This window comes from Saccostrea cucullata, unplaced genomic scaffold (assembly GCF_032062105.1).
Source record: "Saccostrea cucullata isolate Sc308-1 unplaced genomic scaffold, CSIRO_AGI_Scuc_v1 ctg1316, whole genome shotgun sequence".
Lineage (NCBI taxonomy): Eukaryota > Metazoa > Mollusca > Bivalvia > Ostreida > Ostreidae > Saccostrea > Saccostrea cuccullata.
The window spans coordinates 101,315-122,429 of record NW_026928263.1 but is presented as its reverse complement, the minus strand read 5'-3'; the positions used below and the strand labels follow the sequence as shown (position 1 = coordinate 122,429).

Here is a 21,115-nt window from a genome sequence, read left to right as displayed (position 1 = left end):
GCGTCTGTGTGAGCATGAATTACTACCAGCGACTGGGTTTGTTACGCCATCAGTTCTGTGTCAAAGAAAGAAAAAAATCGCCTTATCTGTAGTTTTTATTCTAACATTAATGATACGGATCACAGAATTTTTGCGCAAAAATTTTTACCTTGAAGAATATTTAGAATATAAAACTTTTTTCGCCGATAAAATTCATTGATTGTATTAATACATTGAAGGGCAAGGACTCATCACCCCCAGTTCTTTACTGAACGTCTCGATATAACTTAAAGATAATAATGTTTTATCTGTATTTTTATTATTATGATGCATGTTTAATAATAACCGCTGCTGAATTTTACGCGTAAATTTAACAATTCCACCTCATAAATAAGTGCCAAATGCCTCGTGCATATCAAGTACGAAAAAGCAAGAATTTTTTTCAATGGATGAATTACACATGTAAACCAAACCATTCGTGATGAACAATTGAGAAAATTAATCAAAATGTTTATTTATTATAACTTTTTTATAAAAATAAAATAAAAAGTGTCTACTAAACATTGAAGAAAATATTGCAAAATAATACATCTAATTTAATTATATTCTTTTTTTTTTTATATAAAATGACGTTATTTCCAAAGATCTTACTTTTTATTTATGATAAATATAGAATATCATGTCTATTTCCCAAATTCACCACTTCACTGGTTGAAATTAATGCTGTCACAGGTATCATTTTCATTTACAGAGCGATGTTTTTATTCAAATCAGAAAGTACATGTAAATTCTTGTATGGTAATTTTGCTTGTTTAGTAGCAAAATTTCAGCATTCGTTTTTTATAACACAAATGCCCATTCAACTTTGATACGCAACACTAGTCAGTTCTACATAATTGGTATTTTTATGGTCAATTTATCAGCAGTTTTTCAATCTGTCATTTTCGAGTTTAATGTAAAGAATTTCATTATGTAGAAATACGGTTAGTTTACCCTTTCATAAAGGACACAGTTTCACATAAACTGTGAAAAATATCGCCGCACGAGAGGGACACGTGCGTTTGCCAGAATTAATCACAGATGTATCGAAAATTGATCAAGACGATAAAACGCGAGATTTGGACGGCGCGTGTGCGCTATGGACACACCAGAGAGAGATCTAATACAGTGGATATCAGCAATCGGCGAAAAGCCGATGAAATGGCCACTGCTGAAATTTCATCAAATCTGAACATAATGAGCCTTGTCGACCACAAGGGCTAAAGTATACTTCGGTATGTCAGCATGGACTCAATAGCAAAAAAGAAATCAAAAGAGTTTTAATCCTCTTATTCTGTCAAAGAGAGCCAAAAAATTAATTAGACTTTCAAAAGACTATTAACTTTTTCAGATTTCTTCAGTCAAAGAATGTGTTGGAAAACATAGATATTTTAAGAAACTGAGAGTTCTTTAGACAAAAACGAGTTATGCTTTAAACCATGAGAGAATTTTAACCACCTTTAACCGGCAATGGATGGGTGTATTGTCATACCGTTGTAAATTTTAAATTGTCATATTGTAATTTTTAAATTGTCATATATTTTTCGTATTTTCATATTGTGCAATTTTTGTATTACCATATTGTAATTTTTGTTTTATTATCGCCCGATAAATTCAAAAAATACAACATGACAGTACCAACATGAGAGTAACGTTCCGAAGAGCCAGAGACCATACAAATAATCAAGCAATATCATACCTTTCGTAGAACTTTATATAAAAATGTCAAAAATATTAATATAATTCTTTAATGTTATGATTTCTCTTATTTTTTTTCCTTTATGGATCAGTACATGATAGGTGAAACCAGGACATTTATAAGCCTTATACTAATACAGTGACCTAGATATTCGCAAATTAGTTTCCTTCGGGAAAACCAAAACCATGGTAGGCAAGGAGGGAGTATTTAATGGTCGCGTACCCCCCGAAAATCTCCCGTGAAGTAAGGAACATTCCCGTCAAAAAGAAAATATTTTACTACTCAGACTGAGATAAGACTCAAGATCTGATAATCGGGGATTTTATCAAATTGTAAAAGTTATGTTTTTACTATCGTCTGAATGGATCAGTGGCGATTCTTTGATAACGGCCGAGTCGTATTACTAACAAATTAGAAACACTTTAGATATATGGCAAATACATTTTCACACAAAAAAATATAAGAAAAAATTGACGAGATAAGAATCTGGTTTCGTTCAAATGTTTTAATTCTGGGGGCATTTGTACGACTTAATTTTAAAAAATACCAGATCATATGACGAAAAATGGAAAATAAAGAAGAACTTTAGGGTTAATTGCAAATTCCAAGAATGTCAAAAATATAAAAACATTACATAAACACTAATTTGAAAAACCAACACACCCTTGGGGAAAGTTTCTCCAGACTTGGCCTCTATTGCTTACCAAACAACCCTTAGAAGTCGGCTCTGCTAAACGATTTGAACTCTGTCGATTCCAAATAGCACAATTTCAGTGAAAACACGATTTTTCTTTTCTTAAAATTGAAGTAAATTGTCTTTTGCGCAATATCCATCGTCTCTTTCAATATTTTTTTTAAAAAATGTTTAGTTTATATGTCTTTGTACTATTCCAGACGAAAAGTAATCTATAAGCAATAAGAAAAAGTTCTTTGCAAGGTTGCTTTGAGGACAAGAAAACCCAACAAAACTTTTTTTATGTACAAGTTAATGTTTCGGTCCTGTCACTGTTTTGAGACGAAACAGAGTTTATTTCTTTGCAATTTCTCGCAGAAAGATATACATCTGTCTTTGAAATTGGGTCAGACAGATTGATCGCACAAGGACACTCTTAAAAGTAGAACACCAAGACTCATTTTGGAGTGTGATTTCAGACAACTGAACTTCTTGAAGCGACGATATGTTACACAGTGTTCATGTAAACGCCTCAAATAAAATACCTCGGATATAAAACTAAATGTTAAGGCCGCTAAAACAACACAATCCTATGGGAAATTTCTTAATTACGTACATAAATGATACATAAAGTATAAATTGCACTTCAAAAAGAATATACGCCTTTGCTTCACATAGGCACGTTTAATATACTGTATTACGTCTACACATGTACATGTAAATGCTATATTTTGACAGCGATTTGATGTAAACTCCTTAATGACCTTGAAGATTAATCGTTCGTTTCAAAACTATTTTTTCCTGTGTTGTGTAAGTGTTTTTGAACGTACCTTTCGTCAAGTAACGTAATGTAAAAAGACAAAATACAACGATAAAATAATTTGTTTATTATTGCATAATAATATAAATTTGGTTGGTTAAAACAGACCAGCTGCTATTAAATGTTAAACTAAGAAAAAACAACGAAGTACCTACAGATCTACTGTAGACTTAAGATGTACTTACAGTATCGTCCAAAATTTATATGCAACATACAGCAGAGTTTAAATATATGTTGATATTGCTCATTTTACAAAAAACAGACATTTAACGATATTTAAAGAAAAGAAATGTTTTATAATATAACATATAGATAAAAAATATAAATAAATATAAATGTAGAGCCCGGGTCAGCATAAAGACAAGAGAATGTCGGTAATGTGCATCTGTTCTCAGTGGGCAATGCACTGATTAAATTGTGGCGAGATTTCATCGAGATTTCAGCGATATCATATCATAACCAAAGATTAAACTACATCTGATAAAGAGCTTATACTCAATATACAAGAGTGCCAAAATGCAGAAACTTCACAAAAAAGCACACATTGAAAGATAGCCATCAGGTTTTTACGGAGATAAGGGGCAACAAATAAAGTTTTGGAAAAGACATTAAAAAGTGCAGTCGGCCTGAACCTTTTAAGCAAGCGCTTTGGAGACCTCAAATTGGCTGTCATCAAGCCGAAATAAAATCTAGCTATCTGATCAAAACTGTTACTGTAAAACCGAAAATTCCTCGTGTAAAGAATGGACATAAAATCCAGAAGAACTTTCCTTTAAATTTCTCATATACTTATTCTTTTTGTCAATACATTATATGACCTTTTTTTATATCATTTTGATTTTTCCTGTATCTTTTAAGTGTAATGGATATTAATCCCTTAATTACATGACCTTGGATTACATAAATGTATATGGAACAATGGGGAGGATTGGGGTATAAGCTTCATTAATGTTGTGTATTTTCTTATCTATATACAATCATATAGATACTGACACTTGGAGCAAGAAAGATTTTCGTTTGAAATAGATGACAATGTAAAATTATTTCACTTCGTTTAGATGACTATCATAATTCATGGAAGAATGCATTTGTGTGTTGCTTTTGGCCATAGAAGGATTGGTCAAGCAATCGTAAATTTGGTTATCGAATTCAATCTTATGGCTAATACTTGTCAAGTAAAATAACCACTGTGGAATCAAACTGCTTTACAGAATTTATACATAGAATAGTTAAGCATTGTAAATTCAAATTAAATTTAATTAAGATTCCATTTTTTAAAATCATATCAAGAAATTCCTTTCGGGTAACTAACACCATATTATCAAATGCTAATGAGTATATTGTTCAAGGAATGTGCTAATCTCAAATAAGATAATGTCTATTTGAGATTAAAAAAGTACTAACAAATGATATTTAACTTCGCAAAATGATAAAATTTAATTTGCAGCACATCGCTGTTTTCCCAGCCACGTGTGAATTTATCACCAGGTTGCATTAAATTCTGATTTAAACCTACAACGGTACAAGGACGAACACAGAAGCCAGATATCATCAAAAATATTAACATAATCACAACAAATGAAAACCTTAAAAGTCATAAAATAACAAATTAAAAGGAGATCCCCAGTGGATAAACTTGAACCGAGGCAACTTATCTGAAAAGTATCGATCTTGTTCGTGGTACATAGATACAAACTTCAAAGGAGACGAGCGTATGAAGAAGGGAAAAGTGAAAATGAGGACATTAAAATTCGTTATTGCAAGGAGCAAAAACGCATCTAGAAAAGCTAATAACCAAAAGATGAGGAGAAAAAAATAAAATGGTCCAGAAACTGGATTTAAAAGTACAAGATAAGGCCAAAAACGCCTACATGTTCATATCTAACAGTAAAAAGTATAACATACGACATATTTAATTATAAAATTTCCTCAGTTACTTGACTGATGGAAACTCAAATCAATCAAAATAAGGTAAATTTTATGGAAAAATATTTAAAAAGTTATATTTAAAAAAAAGATATCAAAAACGCCATAGAAAAAGATACACTTTTGTCTACACATATAATTTTACAGCTTTCAAAATTTTTAAAAGAGTAGAGAATTCTATAACAAGAAGAACTGAAAATGTGATTTTAAATATCATGCATGTACCGATATTGGTTAAAATAACATCATTTTTAACAGTTATGTACAAAAAATCTCCATAATAAATATTATATAGATTAAGGTCGAAGTAATAGTTCACATTTATATATGTAACACAATACATGTAAGCCCTATACACATTTTATCATTAAAATGGACGATAAGAAAGAAAAAAGATATTAATTCATTCATGTATATATATATGTATACGCATATAGAATTCAGTAAATATCAGTTATACTTTCGTTACTTTATATCTATTTGTCCTGTTACAATCGGTACTGAATAATAAAAAAAAAAAACAGAAATGGTTAATCAGAAAATATCCAGTGAACTGTAATTACGCTTACAGATTACCATAAACTACACATGTAATAAAATAACCATTAGGACGGACTTAATGACTTTGAAAATGTAAAACAAACAAGTGGTCGTGTGCACATTTAGATAGAAAATAAACATCAATATTTACTCTACAAATACAGAAGAATATCACAGTCTAGGATAGCCGATACAGGGGCTAACTCGAGCGTGAATGAAAAGGCAAAGACGAGGATCGGTCGAGGAAAGGACACGGATGGCTGACTGCGCAGGCGTCATTTGACCGGAATGCCGTCAATGATGCGTATCCTGCCCTGGGCACCTGCTTTTCTACAGCTGACGTTGACCACCTGATGAAAGAAAAATATTGAGTGGAGGCTATTTGAACTGTGTGACAATGAGATACTATAAATTGTCTTATCATTGTCCCGTATCGGTAAGGGTAGGGGACGGCCAATCGGATTCCGTCAATATCTCGTTAAAGCCGGTGTTTTAACCACAAATCAAATTTATTTTGTGATATTATTCATGTCATTTAGAGAATAATCAATACTTAAAAATACCGTTTTTTTTAAACAATTAAGACCATTAATTTTAACCCTCTAAAAAAGTGAGAAAAAATCAAATAATGTCATTTACCAAAATATGTGGGTACGTTACAGTGTTTCAAGAAAATTTGAAACAATTAACGTTTGGTCCTATTCTTTAAAAAAAAAACATGCTATCTTCATAACCCTCATAAATTCCTGATTGTGTTTTTAATTGACACGGATGCTGTAATCAAGGAGTATCCTGTCTTTATCAGTAAAAACAGATTCATATAAAAATCCTGGAGACAAAGGCCCGCCCCGGACCCGATTATCTCGGAGTGAATAAACTCCCTACACCTGATGTAATCTGGGCCGCTATTACCACCATCAAGGAATAGAAGCAGGGGCCAAAAAAGAAAATGATTAATTGGACTTGGATCGCAGGATTCTTCTTAAAAATGATTCCATAAAACAGAGTACAAAGCCACACGGCCGGGTATATTTTACGAAAATTATTGGCCTCTTTGAAATTATTACCCGTTTTAATAAACAGTTTCTCTTATCAGTTTCAATACCCGTAATTAATTAACACCAATTAAACGCTCGAAATTCTTACAAACTTCAAATACGTCAGACAATTACTGTCAAAAATGAATTACAACCAGTGTGAATCTCTCTCTCTCTTTCTCTCTCTCTCACAGAGGACAATGTATAAAATGGTCACATCAAATTTTGATCCTTTTTCTATTAAATATCAAATCTTGTGATGATTTTCAACTCTTCAACCCAAAATTGAATTAGTAAACTGATTTTAATTCAAAGTGTAAACGGGGAACACAAAAAGGTTACAAAAAAAATCAAATCTTCTCAAGTTTGGAGGTATTTTCGTTATATTTAAGCAAATTTTCTCCTCGGGAATCACATAGCGCAAGTTTGCCTATCTAATATTTTCAAACCTTACGTGTAATTATATTGAATATGTGATCAATGTAAATCTGGTAAATTTAAGTTCAGTGTTTTCCGAAACAAAATGTGATTGTCTGTTTGTTTAACTTTTTTCAATATTTTTTCCACTTATATATAATTTGATACAACACCGCTTGCCGATAAAAGGATATGATACCTACACTTGGCACTCAGGCTTTATGCAGTGAGGGATCTATTTCGTGCCAGCATCTACAGCGACACGGGACAACGGTTTATACGGTCTCTTCCGAAGGACCAGTCTATACGTTCCTCAGTAAGATTCGAACCCGCGACGTACGTATCAGCTCCTAACTCCACAATATTAATTTTAGAGAAAACGCCCTAGCTAACCACTGTGACAGGCGGGGGTCTGCCTTGAGATCTCTGTTGATTTCTTAAATTATTTTGAAACAGGATTTTAAAAAAACCAGCAGAAATTGATTATGAACTGTTGCTTTTCTCCAGAAGTCCAATTATTGGGGCCAAAAACGAATCTTAGCGTTTTTCATCCTTTCATTTTCCGTCTTACTCATTTTTGCATTAATTATTCAAGGATTGAGACATACAGATATCTTACTGTTAACCAATTCTTAAAGTCGTTACAACACATCGTTGAGTTAGAATTACTCATATGTAACTAAGGAATCGTTTTAACAATGATTGCAGTTTTTTTCCAGTATCACTTTTCTAAGCATAAAACTCAGTGTTTTAAAAAAAGGAAAATCTTGGATTTAAATAACGAACAGTTTTGATCTTTGGACTGATAACTAACAAGCAAAGAATAAAAAGTTGACTAAATCTTAGACCACCCACTATTTTCAGCACATTACTAGCATTATATGTAGTCAACAGTATTTTACCTTTCTCCTTATGCATGCTTTGAAGCGAAAGAATAAAAGTCAAAACGATAAAGGTTTCATTTCGCGGATTTTATATAACTTCTCTTTTTACATTATTCTATATTTGAAATTCAAAAGAAACATGATATCCAAAATATGAACATATTTCCGTTAATGACTAGTTCAAAGCAATGTTCTCCATTGCGGTTTTATTTCTTTCTTAACGGTCACAACGTAAATAGCTCAAAATTCAAAGACGATACAACATTTGGGACCTTAAAAGGGTGTGATCTTATTGTCTTTTTAAAACCCAGACAATACTAAAGTGGCTATTTTCTCACAGACTTGTGCTTGGGTTAATGAGTTAGGAATCGTGACTTATATTTTTGACATGGGATATTTTAATTTCTGTTTTTAAATACTAAGTAAACTCTGTTCTGGGACCTTGGAAAGATATGGAATTTAGAAATACAACTACTACTTGTATCTGCAAATTATTTTGTTAGAAAGTTTTTCCATGAATTTTGTATGAATTCTTTCATAAAAAAATATATGCACTTCGAAAATATTACTTTTTTTTCAAAGTGTTTTATATGAAAAAAAAATATATGCTGACTTTATTAAATAAATAACATCAGTAATAAAACTCCTTTCATTTATACGTGCAAAAAAGAAAAAAAATTAAAACTCAATTTTTTAAATATTTTGTGATCAGATACAAACCACGTTCATAGAACTGTCTTGTTTTAGAACAAAAATTACCTCATTAGGAGGAAATACCGATTCCTGTTAGATGAGTAATGTACATGACTATTTTAATGTTGGTGTAATTAAATCATAATATCGACACATTAGTCAAATCTATCCATTTCAACTTTTCATATCGTATAATACTTTGTCTCCAGTTTGGCTGGTATTGGTCAACACGGGCCATAGAGCGCGCGCCCCCGGGGTAACTTTGTGGTAAATGGGGGTGCTTCACTGATCAAATATGCGGTACTTGACTTTACAAATAGACTTCTCCTGAGTTCACTCGACTGTGGTAACTTGTGTGAGAAGTGTCGGACAAAGAATCTAAAGGCTCGTTTTCCCTCCTCTAACTCTATACGTATACTGAGAGATACAACCGTGATAAGGGGACCGGGAATGTAATGTATACTCTCACAAAATGCATCGTTAACTTGACACATCTACTGTACTGAGCTAACAGCTCGACCACGAGTCAATGGATACCAATAACATCCATTGTACCCTCACCCTGACTCACAAAAAACGACGCCGCACTCCCAGACAAGATACGAGGTCTAAATCAATAAAGCTGGACGGTCATGTTGTGACGCGGGGCATTACATCTTTCTGGCCTTTTGACAGACATTTCAAAAAGTCATTAAGCAATTTTATAGCATTTAAAGAAAAACAATATGTTGCATTTTCTGTGAGGGGAATTAACTGTGTTTTTTCACGTTCTCCACAAAGCTGGGTGTTTGGTTTCCCGGGAGGAATTGTAGTGAGGCCTCGCTGATCACAATGTATCGGAAACTTTATACTCATTTAAGACAAACAGATTAAGAGGGAAAAAATCTCTTTTATTTTTGTATTTTCCTATAGTTTTTTATAGACATTATTTCTTAAAATTATTTTCAAAATGATCGGTCTCTGCATTTCAAATATATTACATGTGGAGCGCGTCCCCTGGGAACTGCAGCAACAGTGATATGAACTGTTTTCACTTTAAAATAAGAACATTTTAAAATTGCATCCAATATATGTCTGTACTGCTTCATAGAAAAAAATACTTATATATATGCATTTTAAATTGCCAATGTTGCATCCGGGTCATGCATCAAAATTTAATTCTAGATTCCTTATTTCTGACCAACAAATGTGCCGAATCTTCCAACTGTCTTCTTAAAACATAAAACATATAACTTTCTTTGATAGGATGATTTTAATTTTTAATGAAATAAAGATACGGCAAGAAAGTTCAGAAAGGAGAACTAGTCTTCCGGCCTAACTAGGCAAGTGTCCCCATTGTGATCTATATCATTTTTCCGTGCCAATGCGAGAGATCGATTCGTGTTATTATTCTGAAAAGTCCGTAGTTTTAAAATTATTTTAGTAATCAGTGAAAAGTGTAAATGAGCATGCACTTTAAATTCCTCAAGCATGTGATATGTCTTTTCATTGAAGGCCTTGGTTCGAACAATGGTCAAAACACCTTAACTGTTCAAATTGTTCTAAATCTGACACTTCAGTTACTAATATTAGTCCTACAAGGCTATTTTGGAAAGAAACGTGTTTGTCAAGGTCATTTACGTACTTCCTTGCGCTTAAAAATATTTTCTTTCTACAAGGTCACTAGGATAAACGTGTGTACATCATCCCTGGAAGTACATGTACAATCAAGCCCAGTGTTTGCCCGGTAAAAAAAATTAATTAAATTATAAATAAATAAAAGTAGCATTTTTATGGATGAATATAAATTGCTAAATTAATTTGACATCAAACTAAAACAAACGTATTTATCTTTTCTGAACAATCCATAAACCTCGTAGAATATAATTATAAATGTGCAATGCTGAAGCATGTATATCTAAGTTTGTTGATTTCAGCAAGTCGAATTATCAAAAGTCCATCCTTATTAAAACTAAAAAAATGCAAAGCATACAACTATAAAACATAAAGTCGTCGAGTCTTTGCTCCACTTATTTTTGATCCTAAAAATTTCAAGAATTAAATTTAGACTTTTAATTTTATCACAAAATCCACACTGTGAACAGACAAATATATTTGGAATTTATACAAATAATTCAATCAGTTTATCTTAATTTTTTCGTTCAAGCAAATCATCGCAATTTCATCGAAAAAGAGGTAACGATAACATATAACAAAATTTAAAATTCATATTTATTCGTATCTTTTGCTCCTCTTTTTTCTGAATATTTTTTAAAGATGTAAAAAAATCTTAAAACCTTTGGTACACTTAATTTAGATTTTCAGCAAGAAATCCAAACTGATAAAACATATAATAAAGCATTTTGAAATTAGTTTACTTGTATCGCTATCAGAATGAGAGAACAAATTTAAGGAAAGATAGAAAAAAATGGACAATACAGTCCAATCAAATTTTAATCGATGAACTAAACCTACAAAAAGAATAATGGCCATACATTCTCCTCAACTGACTAGAGACAATGACCTACTAGTAACTAAGACTTCGTAATCAGCCAATGCGAAAAAAAGGAAATGCTGTTAGTTTGAAATAATTATAAGTCTTGATCTAGATCCACTGTTTGCATTGAGCTCGCAAAATGATACTTCCGCTCCAAATTGAGTATATAACGGAAAAGTGTAGCGGGTGGACGAACCGAAGGACAGCCTTTTCGATATGCAAGCTAACCCTGTTTTATGCAGGATTATAAGAAGTGCCGAAAGTAGCATTCTAGTACATGTAGATGTATTAGAAATAGCATTTATATACGTCTTAACAGATATCAAAATGCGCCGAAACTAGAAAAACTAGTAAATGTATTGGAGATAATATTAGCATGAACAGAATAGTTGTTAAAAACAAATCCTCCCTCGATTAATCCATTAACAACACTGAAAGGCAATGACATTTTTACGCCCAAAATATCTTTTTCAACAATTAGCTTGTTTTAATTTCTACTATATGCAGGAAACTGGTTTTATTTGCAATTGTCATTAACTTCTTAAAATCAGCTTAGTTATTATTTTTAAATCTTTTAGCTTACCGAATTGAAAAAGTCATTTTTTAAATATTAAAAAGCGTTAGCGACAGACACAGACACAGGGACGGATACGGAATCTTGAAAAATTCTACAAATGTCTATAATCCGCAGGATACCGGCCCTCGATAGAAAGTTAACTCCGTGGACTCTGTAGATTTAGTGATAATAGTCAAACCCTGTATATTTATATTTCAATGAAAAAATACGTAGAAAAAACACTACAATTGCACAACAGTTGAAAAAATAAAAATATTTCAAAGTTTCTCTGTAGTTGTCTTTTGAATATTTATTCCGTGTGTATTTATAAGTGCATGTATATACATGTTGACTTACTGAAAATTTCAAATTCACGTTAGTTTGGGTAAGGGAGAGGGGTGGGCGGGGATGGACTGTATTGGGATGGGGTGGTGGTTATGAAGCATGCTTATTCTTCAGATAAGAATTCATATATATGTTTCTTTTAAGTTATTGTTTAAATACAAATCGCCTTTATTCTTATTTATTAGGGATGTGCGATTTTATCGGTATACCGGTATATCGCGATTTTTTGTTGTGTGATAAGGAGACCTAAATACCGGTCTTTAGGTACATATTATAAAGTCCAGAAATTATTCATTTATTTGTTAATCTTTCAAATTACAATTACAGAAAGTATTGAAAAAATGTAAAAAGTGAAAAGAACGGCATCTTACCGTCCAAACATAATTGATTTTGTATTCATAAAAAATTAAAACTTTGTTTTTCTAGCATATTTTTTAGAAAAATAATAATTTTTCATATAAAATCATTGTAAAAACTGCTTTTAAAAATATCATGATGTTATCGTGATATTGTGGGAAAAAATCGTGATATATCGCGATACGAAATTTTTGGCGATACCCATCCCTATTATTTATCCATAATCGCTATATGCCTATGTGTAAAAATGCTATGGGATAATTTAAACTATCACTTTCAAGCTTGTTTAATCTATGTGTACTAGGCAGTATGATAATTCACTGAAAATGAACTCTATTAGCTAGAATTGACGTTTCCCTATGAACGGTAAATTTTACCGTCATTGTAACAAAAAGGTAATACAAGAATTCTATAAACAACACCTACACCCCTTACTTGTGCATGCAAATTACAGCTATAAAGTGTTAAACTGAGATCTGGAAGACATTCGAAGTTTGCTAAACAATGCTGAAGATGACTATTTATCCCTACATGACTTTCTAGGAAAATGGAATTATTTTCACACTACAATCCTATAAAAATTAATTTTCTCACGCATCAATTCGATAGATTACAGATCAATTACGTTTTGGGGTCCTTTGCTAAGAAATTCGTGTAACAGAAAAAAATTAAATTCAATCTTTTGTTTTAAAACAAGCGTGAGACAGAAAAAATAACCAATGAAATGTCATATAACACGTTCAAGAAATATAATTGGATAATGACGCGGAAATAAAATAATTTTGTTCCTCGTTTGTCTACCGCGAAAAACAGCTAAGATGAAAAATCCCGATAGCCGTCTCAAACTCTCAAGTCAAGGAGGGAGGTGTAAAGTCCTTTTCCTTGTTTATCCCTAAATACCTACCTACAGTGAATTCACAGTCAAGGACCTCTTAAAGCAGAGAAAAGTACTAGAAAAATTAAAAATAACAATATATCGATTTTTAATAAAATTGCTTCTGATTTTAATACATCTGTATATACTTTTTAATGCATTACGGCTACACTGTAACTCTCAGGAGTGCATGAAGATCGATAAAATTGCATACATTACAGTTTACATTTTTATAATAAAAAAAAAATCACTCACTTTAGCTTGCTACATTTTTAAATATGACAGCTAACATACGGGAACATTTTAGTTCCCTGTGAGGTAAAGTGGGTGGGGTTCCAGCATCACCGCCAACCCCCCCCCTCCCCTCCCCTCAACATCCCACATTTACCCCTGCCCTCACCGTTCTTTATCCTCACCATTTAGTTACGTCCTTGGCAATATGATTGCAATCGATAGACTAAACTTATGTTTTTACAACTGGATGGGACAATTCAGATACAGTCAGAGTAAAATTAGGCATTTCTGTTATTAGTTTACACTAAGTACTTTGCCGCGCGATTCATTTTAATCATAAGAACTTTCTTACATAATACACGTGTAAATTTACATTTTAATTATACATCACATGTACTCAAATGAGTAAATGAGAAAAAAAATAATCATATGATATAAAAAAAGTTTCCTACATAAACTTATATGAGGAAAGACAATTAAATTCTTCACAAAGATCATATCTAAGAAATGCGAAGTCGTCCGCGTGGTTCAGTGGTTGAAGCGTTTTCTACTTAGAGTCACAGAGTAAGGATTTGATCCATAGGTTGACTTCGCGGGTTCGAGTCCACTGTGGGACGTGGAGACGGGTCTTAAGAATTAGACCGTAAGAACCGAGAACCAGTATCGCAAAGTGCCGACTGGAAAAGATTCTTCATTGCTAAAAAGCCTTGAGTGGGGAGTACAGGTCTAAATTTGTAGCCCTCTACCGGCATGAGGCACATTAAATATAGAAACTTTCATTCTCTGCTTCTCAGTCATAATATCGAAATATTGTAATCCTGCAAGGCTAATCCCTTTTTTAAAAGAAAGCTTGAAACTTCCACACAAGTGGAAATCATGTAAGATTAACAATTATATTCAATGCGGGAAATCCGCGTTTCCGTTAGAGAGCTACTGCACCTACAGGAAAATTTCCAAATTCTTTTTTCTGAACAATTGAAATTGTATCGATTATGCAAACTGAATATCAACTTAAAGTGGATGTTTAAGACAGTACAAGAAAACAGGATACAGAGTAAAAAAGTAAAGTCGGGCAAATTCACCTATAGTATGAGGGAAAAGAACGACAACTCTGATAGACCGTCTTCAATTATACAACAAGGACTATTATTTATATCTTATGAGTTGAGAGATATCATGTTTTTAAATGAAATAGAAATACTTCATGTTCAAATTAAAATTTGTTTTTCCGGGCCCTTTATTCTGGGAGTGGAGGTTGGGGGTTGCGATGTTACTTGAGTTAAATGGTGTGCTTTATTTTAAATGGCCTACTGAAAATCTGATTAACTGCTCACAAACAAAAATAAAATAGTTGTCACTTTACAGCTTTACCATATAATTCTGAAATCTGGGTTAATCTAGTCAGTCATTTTAAAAATAAATTCTAACAGCATTAACTTTTTAAATTATGACAATAATTTCAAAAGAGAATTGCTTGAAAAAAAATCTTTTATAACACTATTATGCAAAGGAAGACAACTTGCATTCAATGGAAAGAATAGTTCACATCCAACCACTTAAATTATAATTCTCTATCCCAAAACAAATAAGCTTACTCCCCAGCAAATATTACTTTCATTGATTTAAGGGGCGAGATTTGTTTTAAAGATGTTACACACATTTTTTTACCAATTTTTGCAGCAGTTTAACTAAAATTATTATAAATAAAAATAATTTTCGTGGCAATTTTTATTTGCATTCAAATTTAAATCCCTGTGCAACCAACATTAATTAAATACTCATAAATAAATGACTGAAAACCAAAAATTCAAAATGAGTAAAAATGTTACTTTTCTTTCAGAAAATTTGAATATTTCAGAATGTACAAACTCTGTTTTTAAAAAAAAACGTATCACTGCAAATCAATATATTTAAGTCTAGAAATCAATTCCTTTCTAAGAGAAAAATAAAACATTAAACAAACCTAAAAAATTCATTAGACTTTTAACAAGCACTAAAAACAAATGGAAGATGGATAAAAACCATTTGTTGTATTTAAGTCTTCTGCAGAATCTTACCTTTTTCCCAGAATGCTCAGCAAACAGGAACCTGGGATGCTTGGTTGCTGCGTGGGCAATGAATGCCTCCTTAAACTCCTGGGCCGTAGCATGTTGACCCCATTTTGACCTCAGCAACTCTGTATTCCTCTATTAGGTGAACAAACACATTTTTCAACATCTCAGTTTTAACAGTAGTTACAGTACTGAGAGCAATTATTTTTTTTTACAAGAAAACTTTTTTTCTGCTGGAAAAATGTGAATTTCATCATTATTCTAATTTCAAACTGATCATTACTGACAAAACAATTGTTCCAGCAATACACAGTTTTACTGCATGCATTCAATAAACTTTCAGAAGTTTTATTTTTCATACATGTATGTATTTTGATTTCAAAATGCCCTAAAATTATTGATAACTGATACATCATTTTTCTAACTTACCAGATCAGCAAGTTTGTGAGTTTCATGGATGCGCTTTTCTGGATCAAAAGTTCGAAGGTCAATTACAACTTGACCCAAGGAGTCATTGTTGACCCCTCTATCTTGGTCAATCACGTGAAATATCAGGTATCTAGAAATATTTATAATATTTTTATTTTTTTAAAATTAAGAGCTTTGTGTATCAAAGAGACATAAATATTGTTTACAAATCTTCTATAATAAAAAGATTATATTATCTGCAATTTATATATTGTATGTGATAATATTCCATGGAATCTCATAAATACAGATTAAACCAAAACTGTTTATCCCTGGAATATTCATTTATGTGCTGTTGTAAATAAGTAGATTGACAGTTTTATAACCATATCAAAGTGCATGCACTAAAAACTTTTTGGAGACTTGTAAGATGGAGGGAAGACTTCCTCCTAACCTGCTGCTGAGATCTTCTTGTGTCACGTCAAACTCAAACGTCTCATTCCACTCTGGGTCCAGTGTATCTCTTATGACCTGTGCAAGTCAAATATTCAATGTATAGAATAATCAATGTGCAGAAAAATCAGCGTACATAATATTCAATGTATAGAATATTCAATATACATAATATACAATATACAAAATTCATTTATAACTGATTGTTTGAGTCCTAACCTGGGTTTGGAACATAGATGATGTACCAGTCACGGTCAGTTTAACAAAAGGATCAGCTGATTTTCCCTCATCCCTGGCACTGAGTCCCCGCCCACGATACATGGTCACCAGGAGACAGGAGGGGAGCTGGAACTCCACCCCAAACTCTAGTTCTCCTGTCACATTCAGGTCAGTCTGGGAAGGAAATAATATATTAAATTTGCATTTTCCAAAACATTCTTCTTGTATAAAAAAAAATATCAGAAACCCTATAAGTCCTGCTTGTTTTGGGATTTCATATCATTTTAAGATAATGCTAAAACATTCAAATATTCAATGAAAGATTTATTAATGTTGTGTAAATGTTGTCAACTCTTTCACTCTGGTTAAAGAATCCAACTGAAATTTAACTCAAATAACACTATATGACACTTGATACATATGATTTATGTAACATATGGCAGACATTGTTGCATTAACAACCTCACCTCCATGTTGAGTGTGTACCAGGCGGTGTGAAATGGTGTCTCTCGAAAGTTAAATGTCATCATGTCCACTATGACCTCCCCAATAAAGTCGTCCTGTCCCATGATATCAGCATCCATAACCTGGACAACCATTTTCAGGTCATTCAGCTCATGTTCCTCCAGGGGGAAGGCAAAAATTTCATCATAGACAGGATCGTTACATTGTCTGACGATCGCTGTTCTTCTCTCGCCTGCTGCTTCATTGTCAGGTAGGAGCGTCAACTTTATACGGAATAGAAAAGATTAGCTGCTGTATATTTTCTCACATGTGTTATAACAATATACGGAAACTTTAATCTATTTTGCACTATATATAACGCCTTTATTACATGTACGTTTATGCTGATTCAAGTGTAATTCCATAATTTGATCTATGATAATGAATATTGGTCTATAAATAAGCCCTTACAAATGTATATATCTTTCAATCATTTTATGCAATTTCTTGGTGAGATTATGCATTTATTTCAAATGTGATATCTGACTTCATTAAATATTTTACAATTGATTATTGTGTCATTTCATTGAATTATGAAAAACTATTTGCTGAAATTTAACTTTTTTAAGCTAGAAAAAATATGTCTATATGAATAAATCTTACCTTGACATATGGGTCAGACAATTTGGACCTTAAGTCTTTGCTTTTGAGTTCTCTGCACTTGATAACCTTGACTAACAATAGATGGCGCTTGAAGTCATACTTGTATGAGAGCTGGATTTCACCTCTCATATCTCCTACAGCCTTGGCCACGGTAGGATCAAGCTGCTTAAATAAGCCCTTCAGCAACTGGGTATTTCTCTATAAAAATTGGAAGTGATTGAATTGATATGATGCATTTTAGTTCTTTTTAAAAAATCTGGTCAACAGATGCACATGACATTGCAAAAAGTTTTTTAAAAAACATTTCTTAAGTATTTAACTTCAGTGAATAGAAAAAAAAAACCCAACCAAAACAAATGAAAGTTATTTTGTCAACAAAGCGACACTTTACAGATGAAATACACATTTAATTAAGAGAGATGACGATCTCATAAAAATATACATGTACATGTACTAAGAAAGTCTGACAATATGAGACATTTTCTTTTCTTTAAAGAAAAAAAAACAGAAGAAAATATGATGGTGACTCTAAAGATGGAAATTAAGCAGTGAATGTAGACTTCACCATATTCTCATTATGTTTGTCCCAGCCCTGGACGGCCACCTCCCTGTTGTGCTCAGCTTTAGCCGTCAGAATTCTGGACAGACCCTGGATCTTCTTGGTATTCTGTGGGATCACACCCTTCTCTGGGTCAGCCTGAGGACTGTTATATTTAGAATTTTGCTGTCCCATTCTGTTACATTTATCTGTTGTAAAAAAATACACATGTACCCAGTAAACAACTTTCAATAATTTCTTTAAAGAATAAGATTTCAAAAAGTTTTAAGATTAACTTTTGTCACAACTAGTGAAAAGAAAATCTGGTAAGCAAATATTTGCCCTCAGTGTGAAGTAAACTTGAGCTTTTGACATAATTGCAGATAAATTCCACTGAATTATTGGTACCACACATATTCTAAGATTTCCAAAAGTATCAAAGATCCATTGTCTAATTTTAGTTTTGTAAACTTAAAAAAATTCAGAAGAGACAACAGAATTTAAAATACTGATATACATGCAGTATTATAGTACATTACATCAGAGAACTATATTAGTATGTAAACATGTACCAAGTATTCTAAATTATCTGGCTAAATGTGTCAATAAAATAAAACTCTGCAAAGGTACAAAGAACTACGAACTCTAACTCTTGATTACCGCCTACATTTTGCACCCATTAAATTCAATATTAATGGCAATTTGGCCATTAAATCTTTGTTTAAAAAAAAGAACAGTTCTATGGTAATTGATTAATCATTTTAATTCCAGCGCTAGATAGTAAATAATCATTTATTCCAGCTCTTGAAAAAATGGGTGTAGATGATATTTTCTAGTGAAATCGAACTTTCAAGAATCACCATATTTTGAAATAGTCTTTTAAAAATATGATAAAATATATCTCATATCTTTTCTTATGTTTTACGCAAATAAATAAAATATATTTAAAATAATAAAATACAATCATTAAGTTGTAAATAGCTTTAAAATTAGTGAAAAATCATCATTTTTTTTGTTTTTTGTCAGCTATAAACATATGTTCCCATACGTGAAACACAAAAAGCTTTGGCATAAATTTGTAAAATGACAGTCCATATTACCTGTAAAAAGGAATTTTTGTTTCATGGGGGGGGGGGAGTTGTTTTAAAAATATTTTCCGTTTTCCATTGATTTCTATAGTGAAAAACAAAAGTTTTATCAAAATTATAGAGTTATCTTTCTTTGGTATCCCAAATAAGTAACGTTTTATGAAAATTCATATAAATATCTATAAAATATTTGAAAATCATTCGAATATGTTAACTTTTGAGAATCGACTTAGAGGTAGGCGGAAGAACAATACTATCGTTCGTAGTTCTTTTAAAATGCATTTGAATTTGGTGGCTATCCTTAAAATTCCAGCAGCTACATTGACAAGACTGAAATATTAAACAATGTGAGAATATATAGAAATGCGTCCATAGTAACGGTTTAAAAAAAAGTGAAGAGGAACTAGGCCTACGAAGTATTTTCCTTTTTACACTGAAAAGTTGCCACGGGTATATAACGAGGTATTTGGCTCAAATTTTTACCGAATTTGCGTGCATTTTTTTCTGAAAAGTGTTTATAATATCAGGCACACCTTATAACGCATTATCTCAGAGATATATATCAGAAAACATACTATCGATATATCATCAGTATTGCGAGGTTCAGTCATGTAACATTTTCCATTGGATAGGAAATAAAATTACACAACGTCTACGTTATGACTTCATAAACAAACACCTAAAAATGTTGTAAATATATAAAATATTAATCAATTGAATGTAACTATATAACTTCAATACTACCGTGACAATGTAACCATAAAACTTCCACTGCTGTCTTCTCAGTCCACGAATGCCGCCATTACTGTTTACCTTAGCAAAATGACGTCACACCTTCAAAGAAAAAATATTTTGTTCGGTTTCGTAAATTATCCAATTTGTTTCAAATTACGTATACAAGTGGGCAAAATAATTACCACATATCTAGACTGGTGCCCTGACATTGGTTAACGGGCGCAAGCGCCCTAAAAAACCAACGACAGAGACTGCCATTTTATCGCGTCAAGGAAACCGCACTGATGAAAAAATCTATATTTAGACTAGCGTAAATCCAGAAGTGCTGAAGTAAATAAACCCTTCTCTCTGCACTCTACACATGCTACACTGCTGTTAACACAGAAAGTAGACGGATTTAAAGCATCTGTAAAACCATAAAGAAGTGCTACCTCAAAAACCATTAAATGTAAAGCGATATCACAGGTCCCATATGCATATCCTACCAAAATAATTCAAATCAAGATCTATTGCATGATTAATTTTCCAACATATTTGCCACTGATATGATAATTAAATCATCGATTTAGTTATAACACTTGTTCTTTAACATTATTTATTTTCTAAAGTTTACGGGGAATGCTATAACTCGTCTCTCTAACTCCATGTTATGGTACGTGCACCAGGAATAGCACTGGTTCTCTGCCCTTGATTCCAGTCGCTGCCGCTAGGAATTACAAGGACAGGTAGTCTCGTTCAACCAGACGCTCGGCTGTCTCCGTAAACTCCGACCAGCAGAGAGTATGGTAAAGAGTCACATTAGCGTTTGTTACCGTCAGAAGGCGCTATCTTGTTTACATTTTGATGACCTTTTTTTGAAACGAATATTTAACATGTTTATTCTGATAGATTGTGAGTTTATATTAATAAACTTATCTTTAAATTTGTACATAAAAACGAGTAATTACAATATCAATAGAGGAAATAT

At 32.3% G+C, this 21,115-nt stretch overlaps 1 protein-coding gene across 2 annotated transcripts; it reads right to left on the bottom strand.

The window, feature by feature from the left end:
* Nucleotides 1–5,606: 5,606 nt before the first annotated feature.
* Nucleotides 5,607–20,245, bottom strand: LOC134276967 (synaptotagmin-A-like). Of its 2 annotated transcripts, none has more exons than XM_062759253.1 (9): nucleotides 20,158–20,245; nucleotides 18,353–18,534; nucleotides 17,788–17,985; nucleotides 17,148–17,408; nucleotides 16,676–16,854; nucleotides 16,463–16,534; nucleotides 16,030–16,159; nucleotides 15,607–15,735; nucleotides 5,607–6,026 (listed from the first exon to the last, which is right to left on the bottom strand). In XM_062759253.1, exons 2-9 carry the CDS (start codon nucleotides 18,518–18,520, stop codon nucleotides 5,952–5,954), a joined length of 1,212 nt encoding a protein of 403 aa, XP_062615237.1. In that variant the 5' UTR covers nucleotides 18,521–18,534; nucleotides 20,158–20,245; the 3' UTR covers nucleotides 5,607–5,951. The 2 variants fall into 2 exon arrangements, with proteins under 2 accessions (XP_062615237.1, XP_062615236.1); XM_062759252.1 differs by having other exon boundaries at nucleotides 5,608–6,026; nucleotides 16,463–16,539; nucleotides 16,681–16,854.
* Between the last annotated feature and the right edge of the window lie 870 nt (nucleotides 20,246–21,115).

What these genes read in the sequence shown, in the direction of transcription:
- LOC134276967 (XM_062759253.1), bottom strand. Translation starts at nt 18,520, where the DNA reads ATGGGACAGCAAAATTCTAAATATAACAGTCCTCAGGCTGACCCAGAG. An exon ending in ACAAACATAATGAGAATATG is followed by an intron (nt 17,986 to 18,352) that starts GTGAAGTCTACA and finishes CAATTTTTATAG; the next exon opens with AGAAATACCCAGTTGCTGAA. An exon ending in CTGAGCATTCTGGGAAAAAG is followed by an intron (nt 6,027 to 15,606) that starts GTAAGATTCTGC and finishes TTCTTTCATCAG; the next exon opens with GTGGTCAACGTCAGCTGTAG.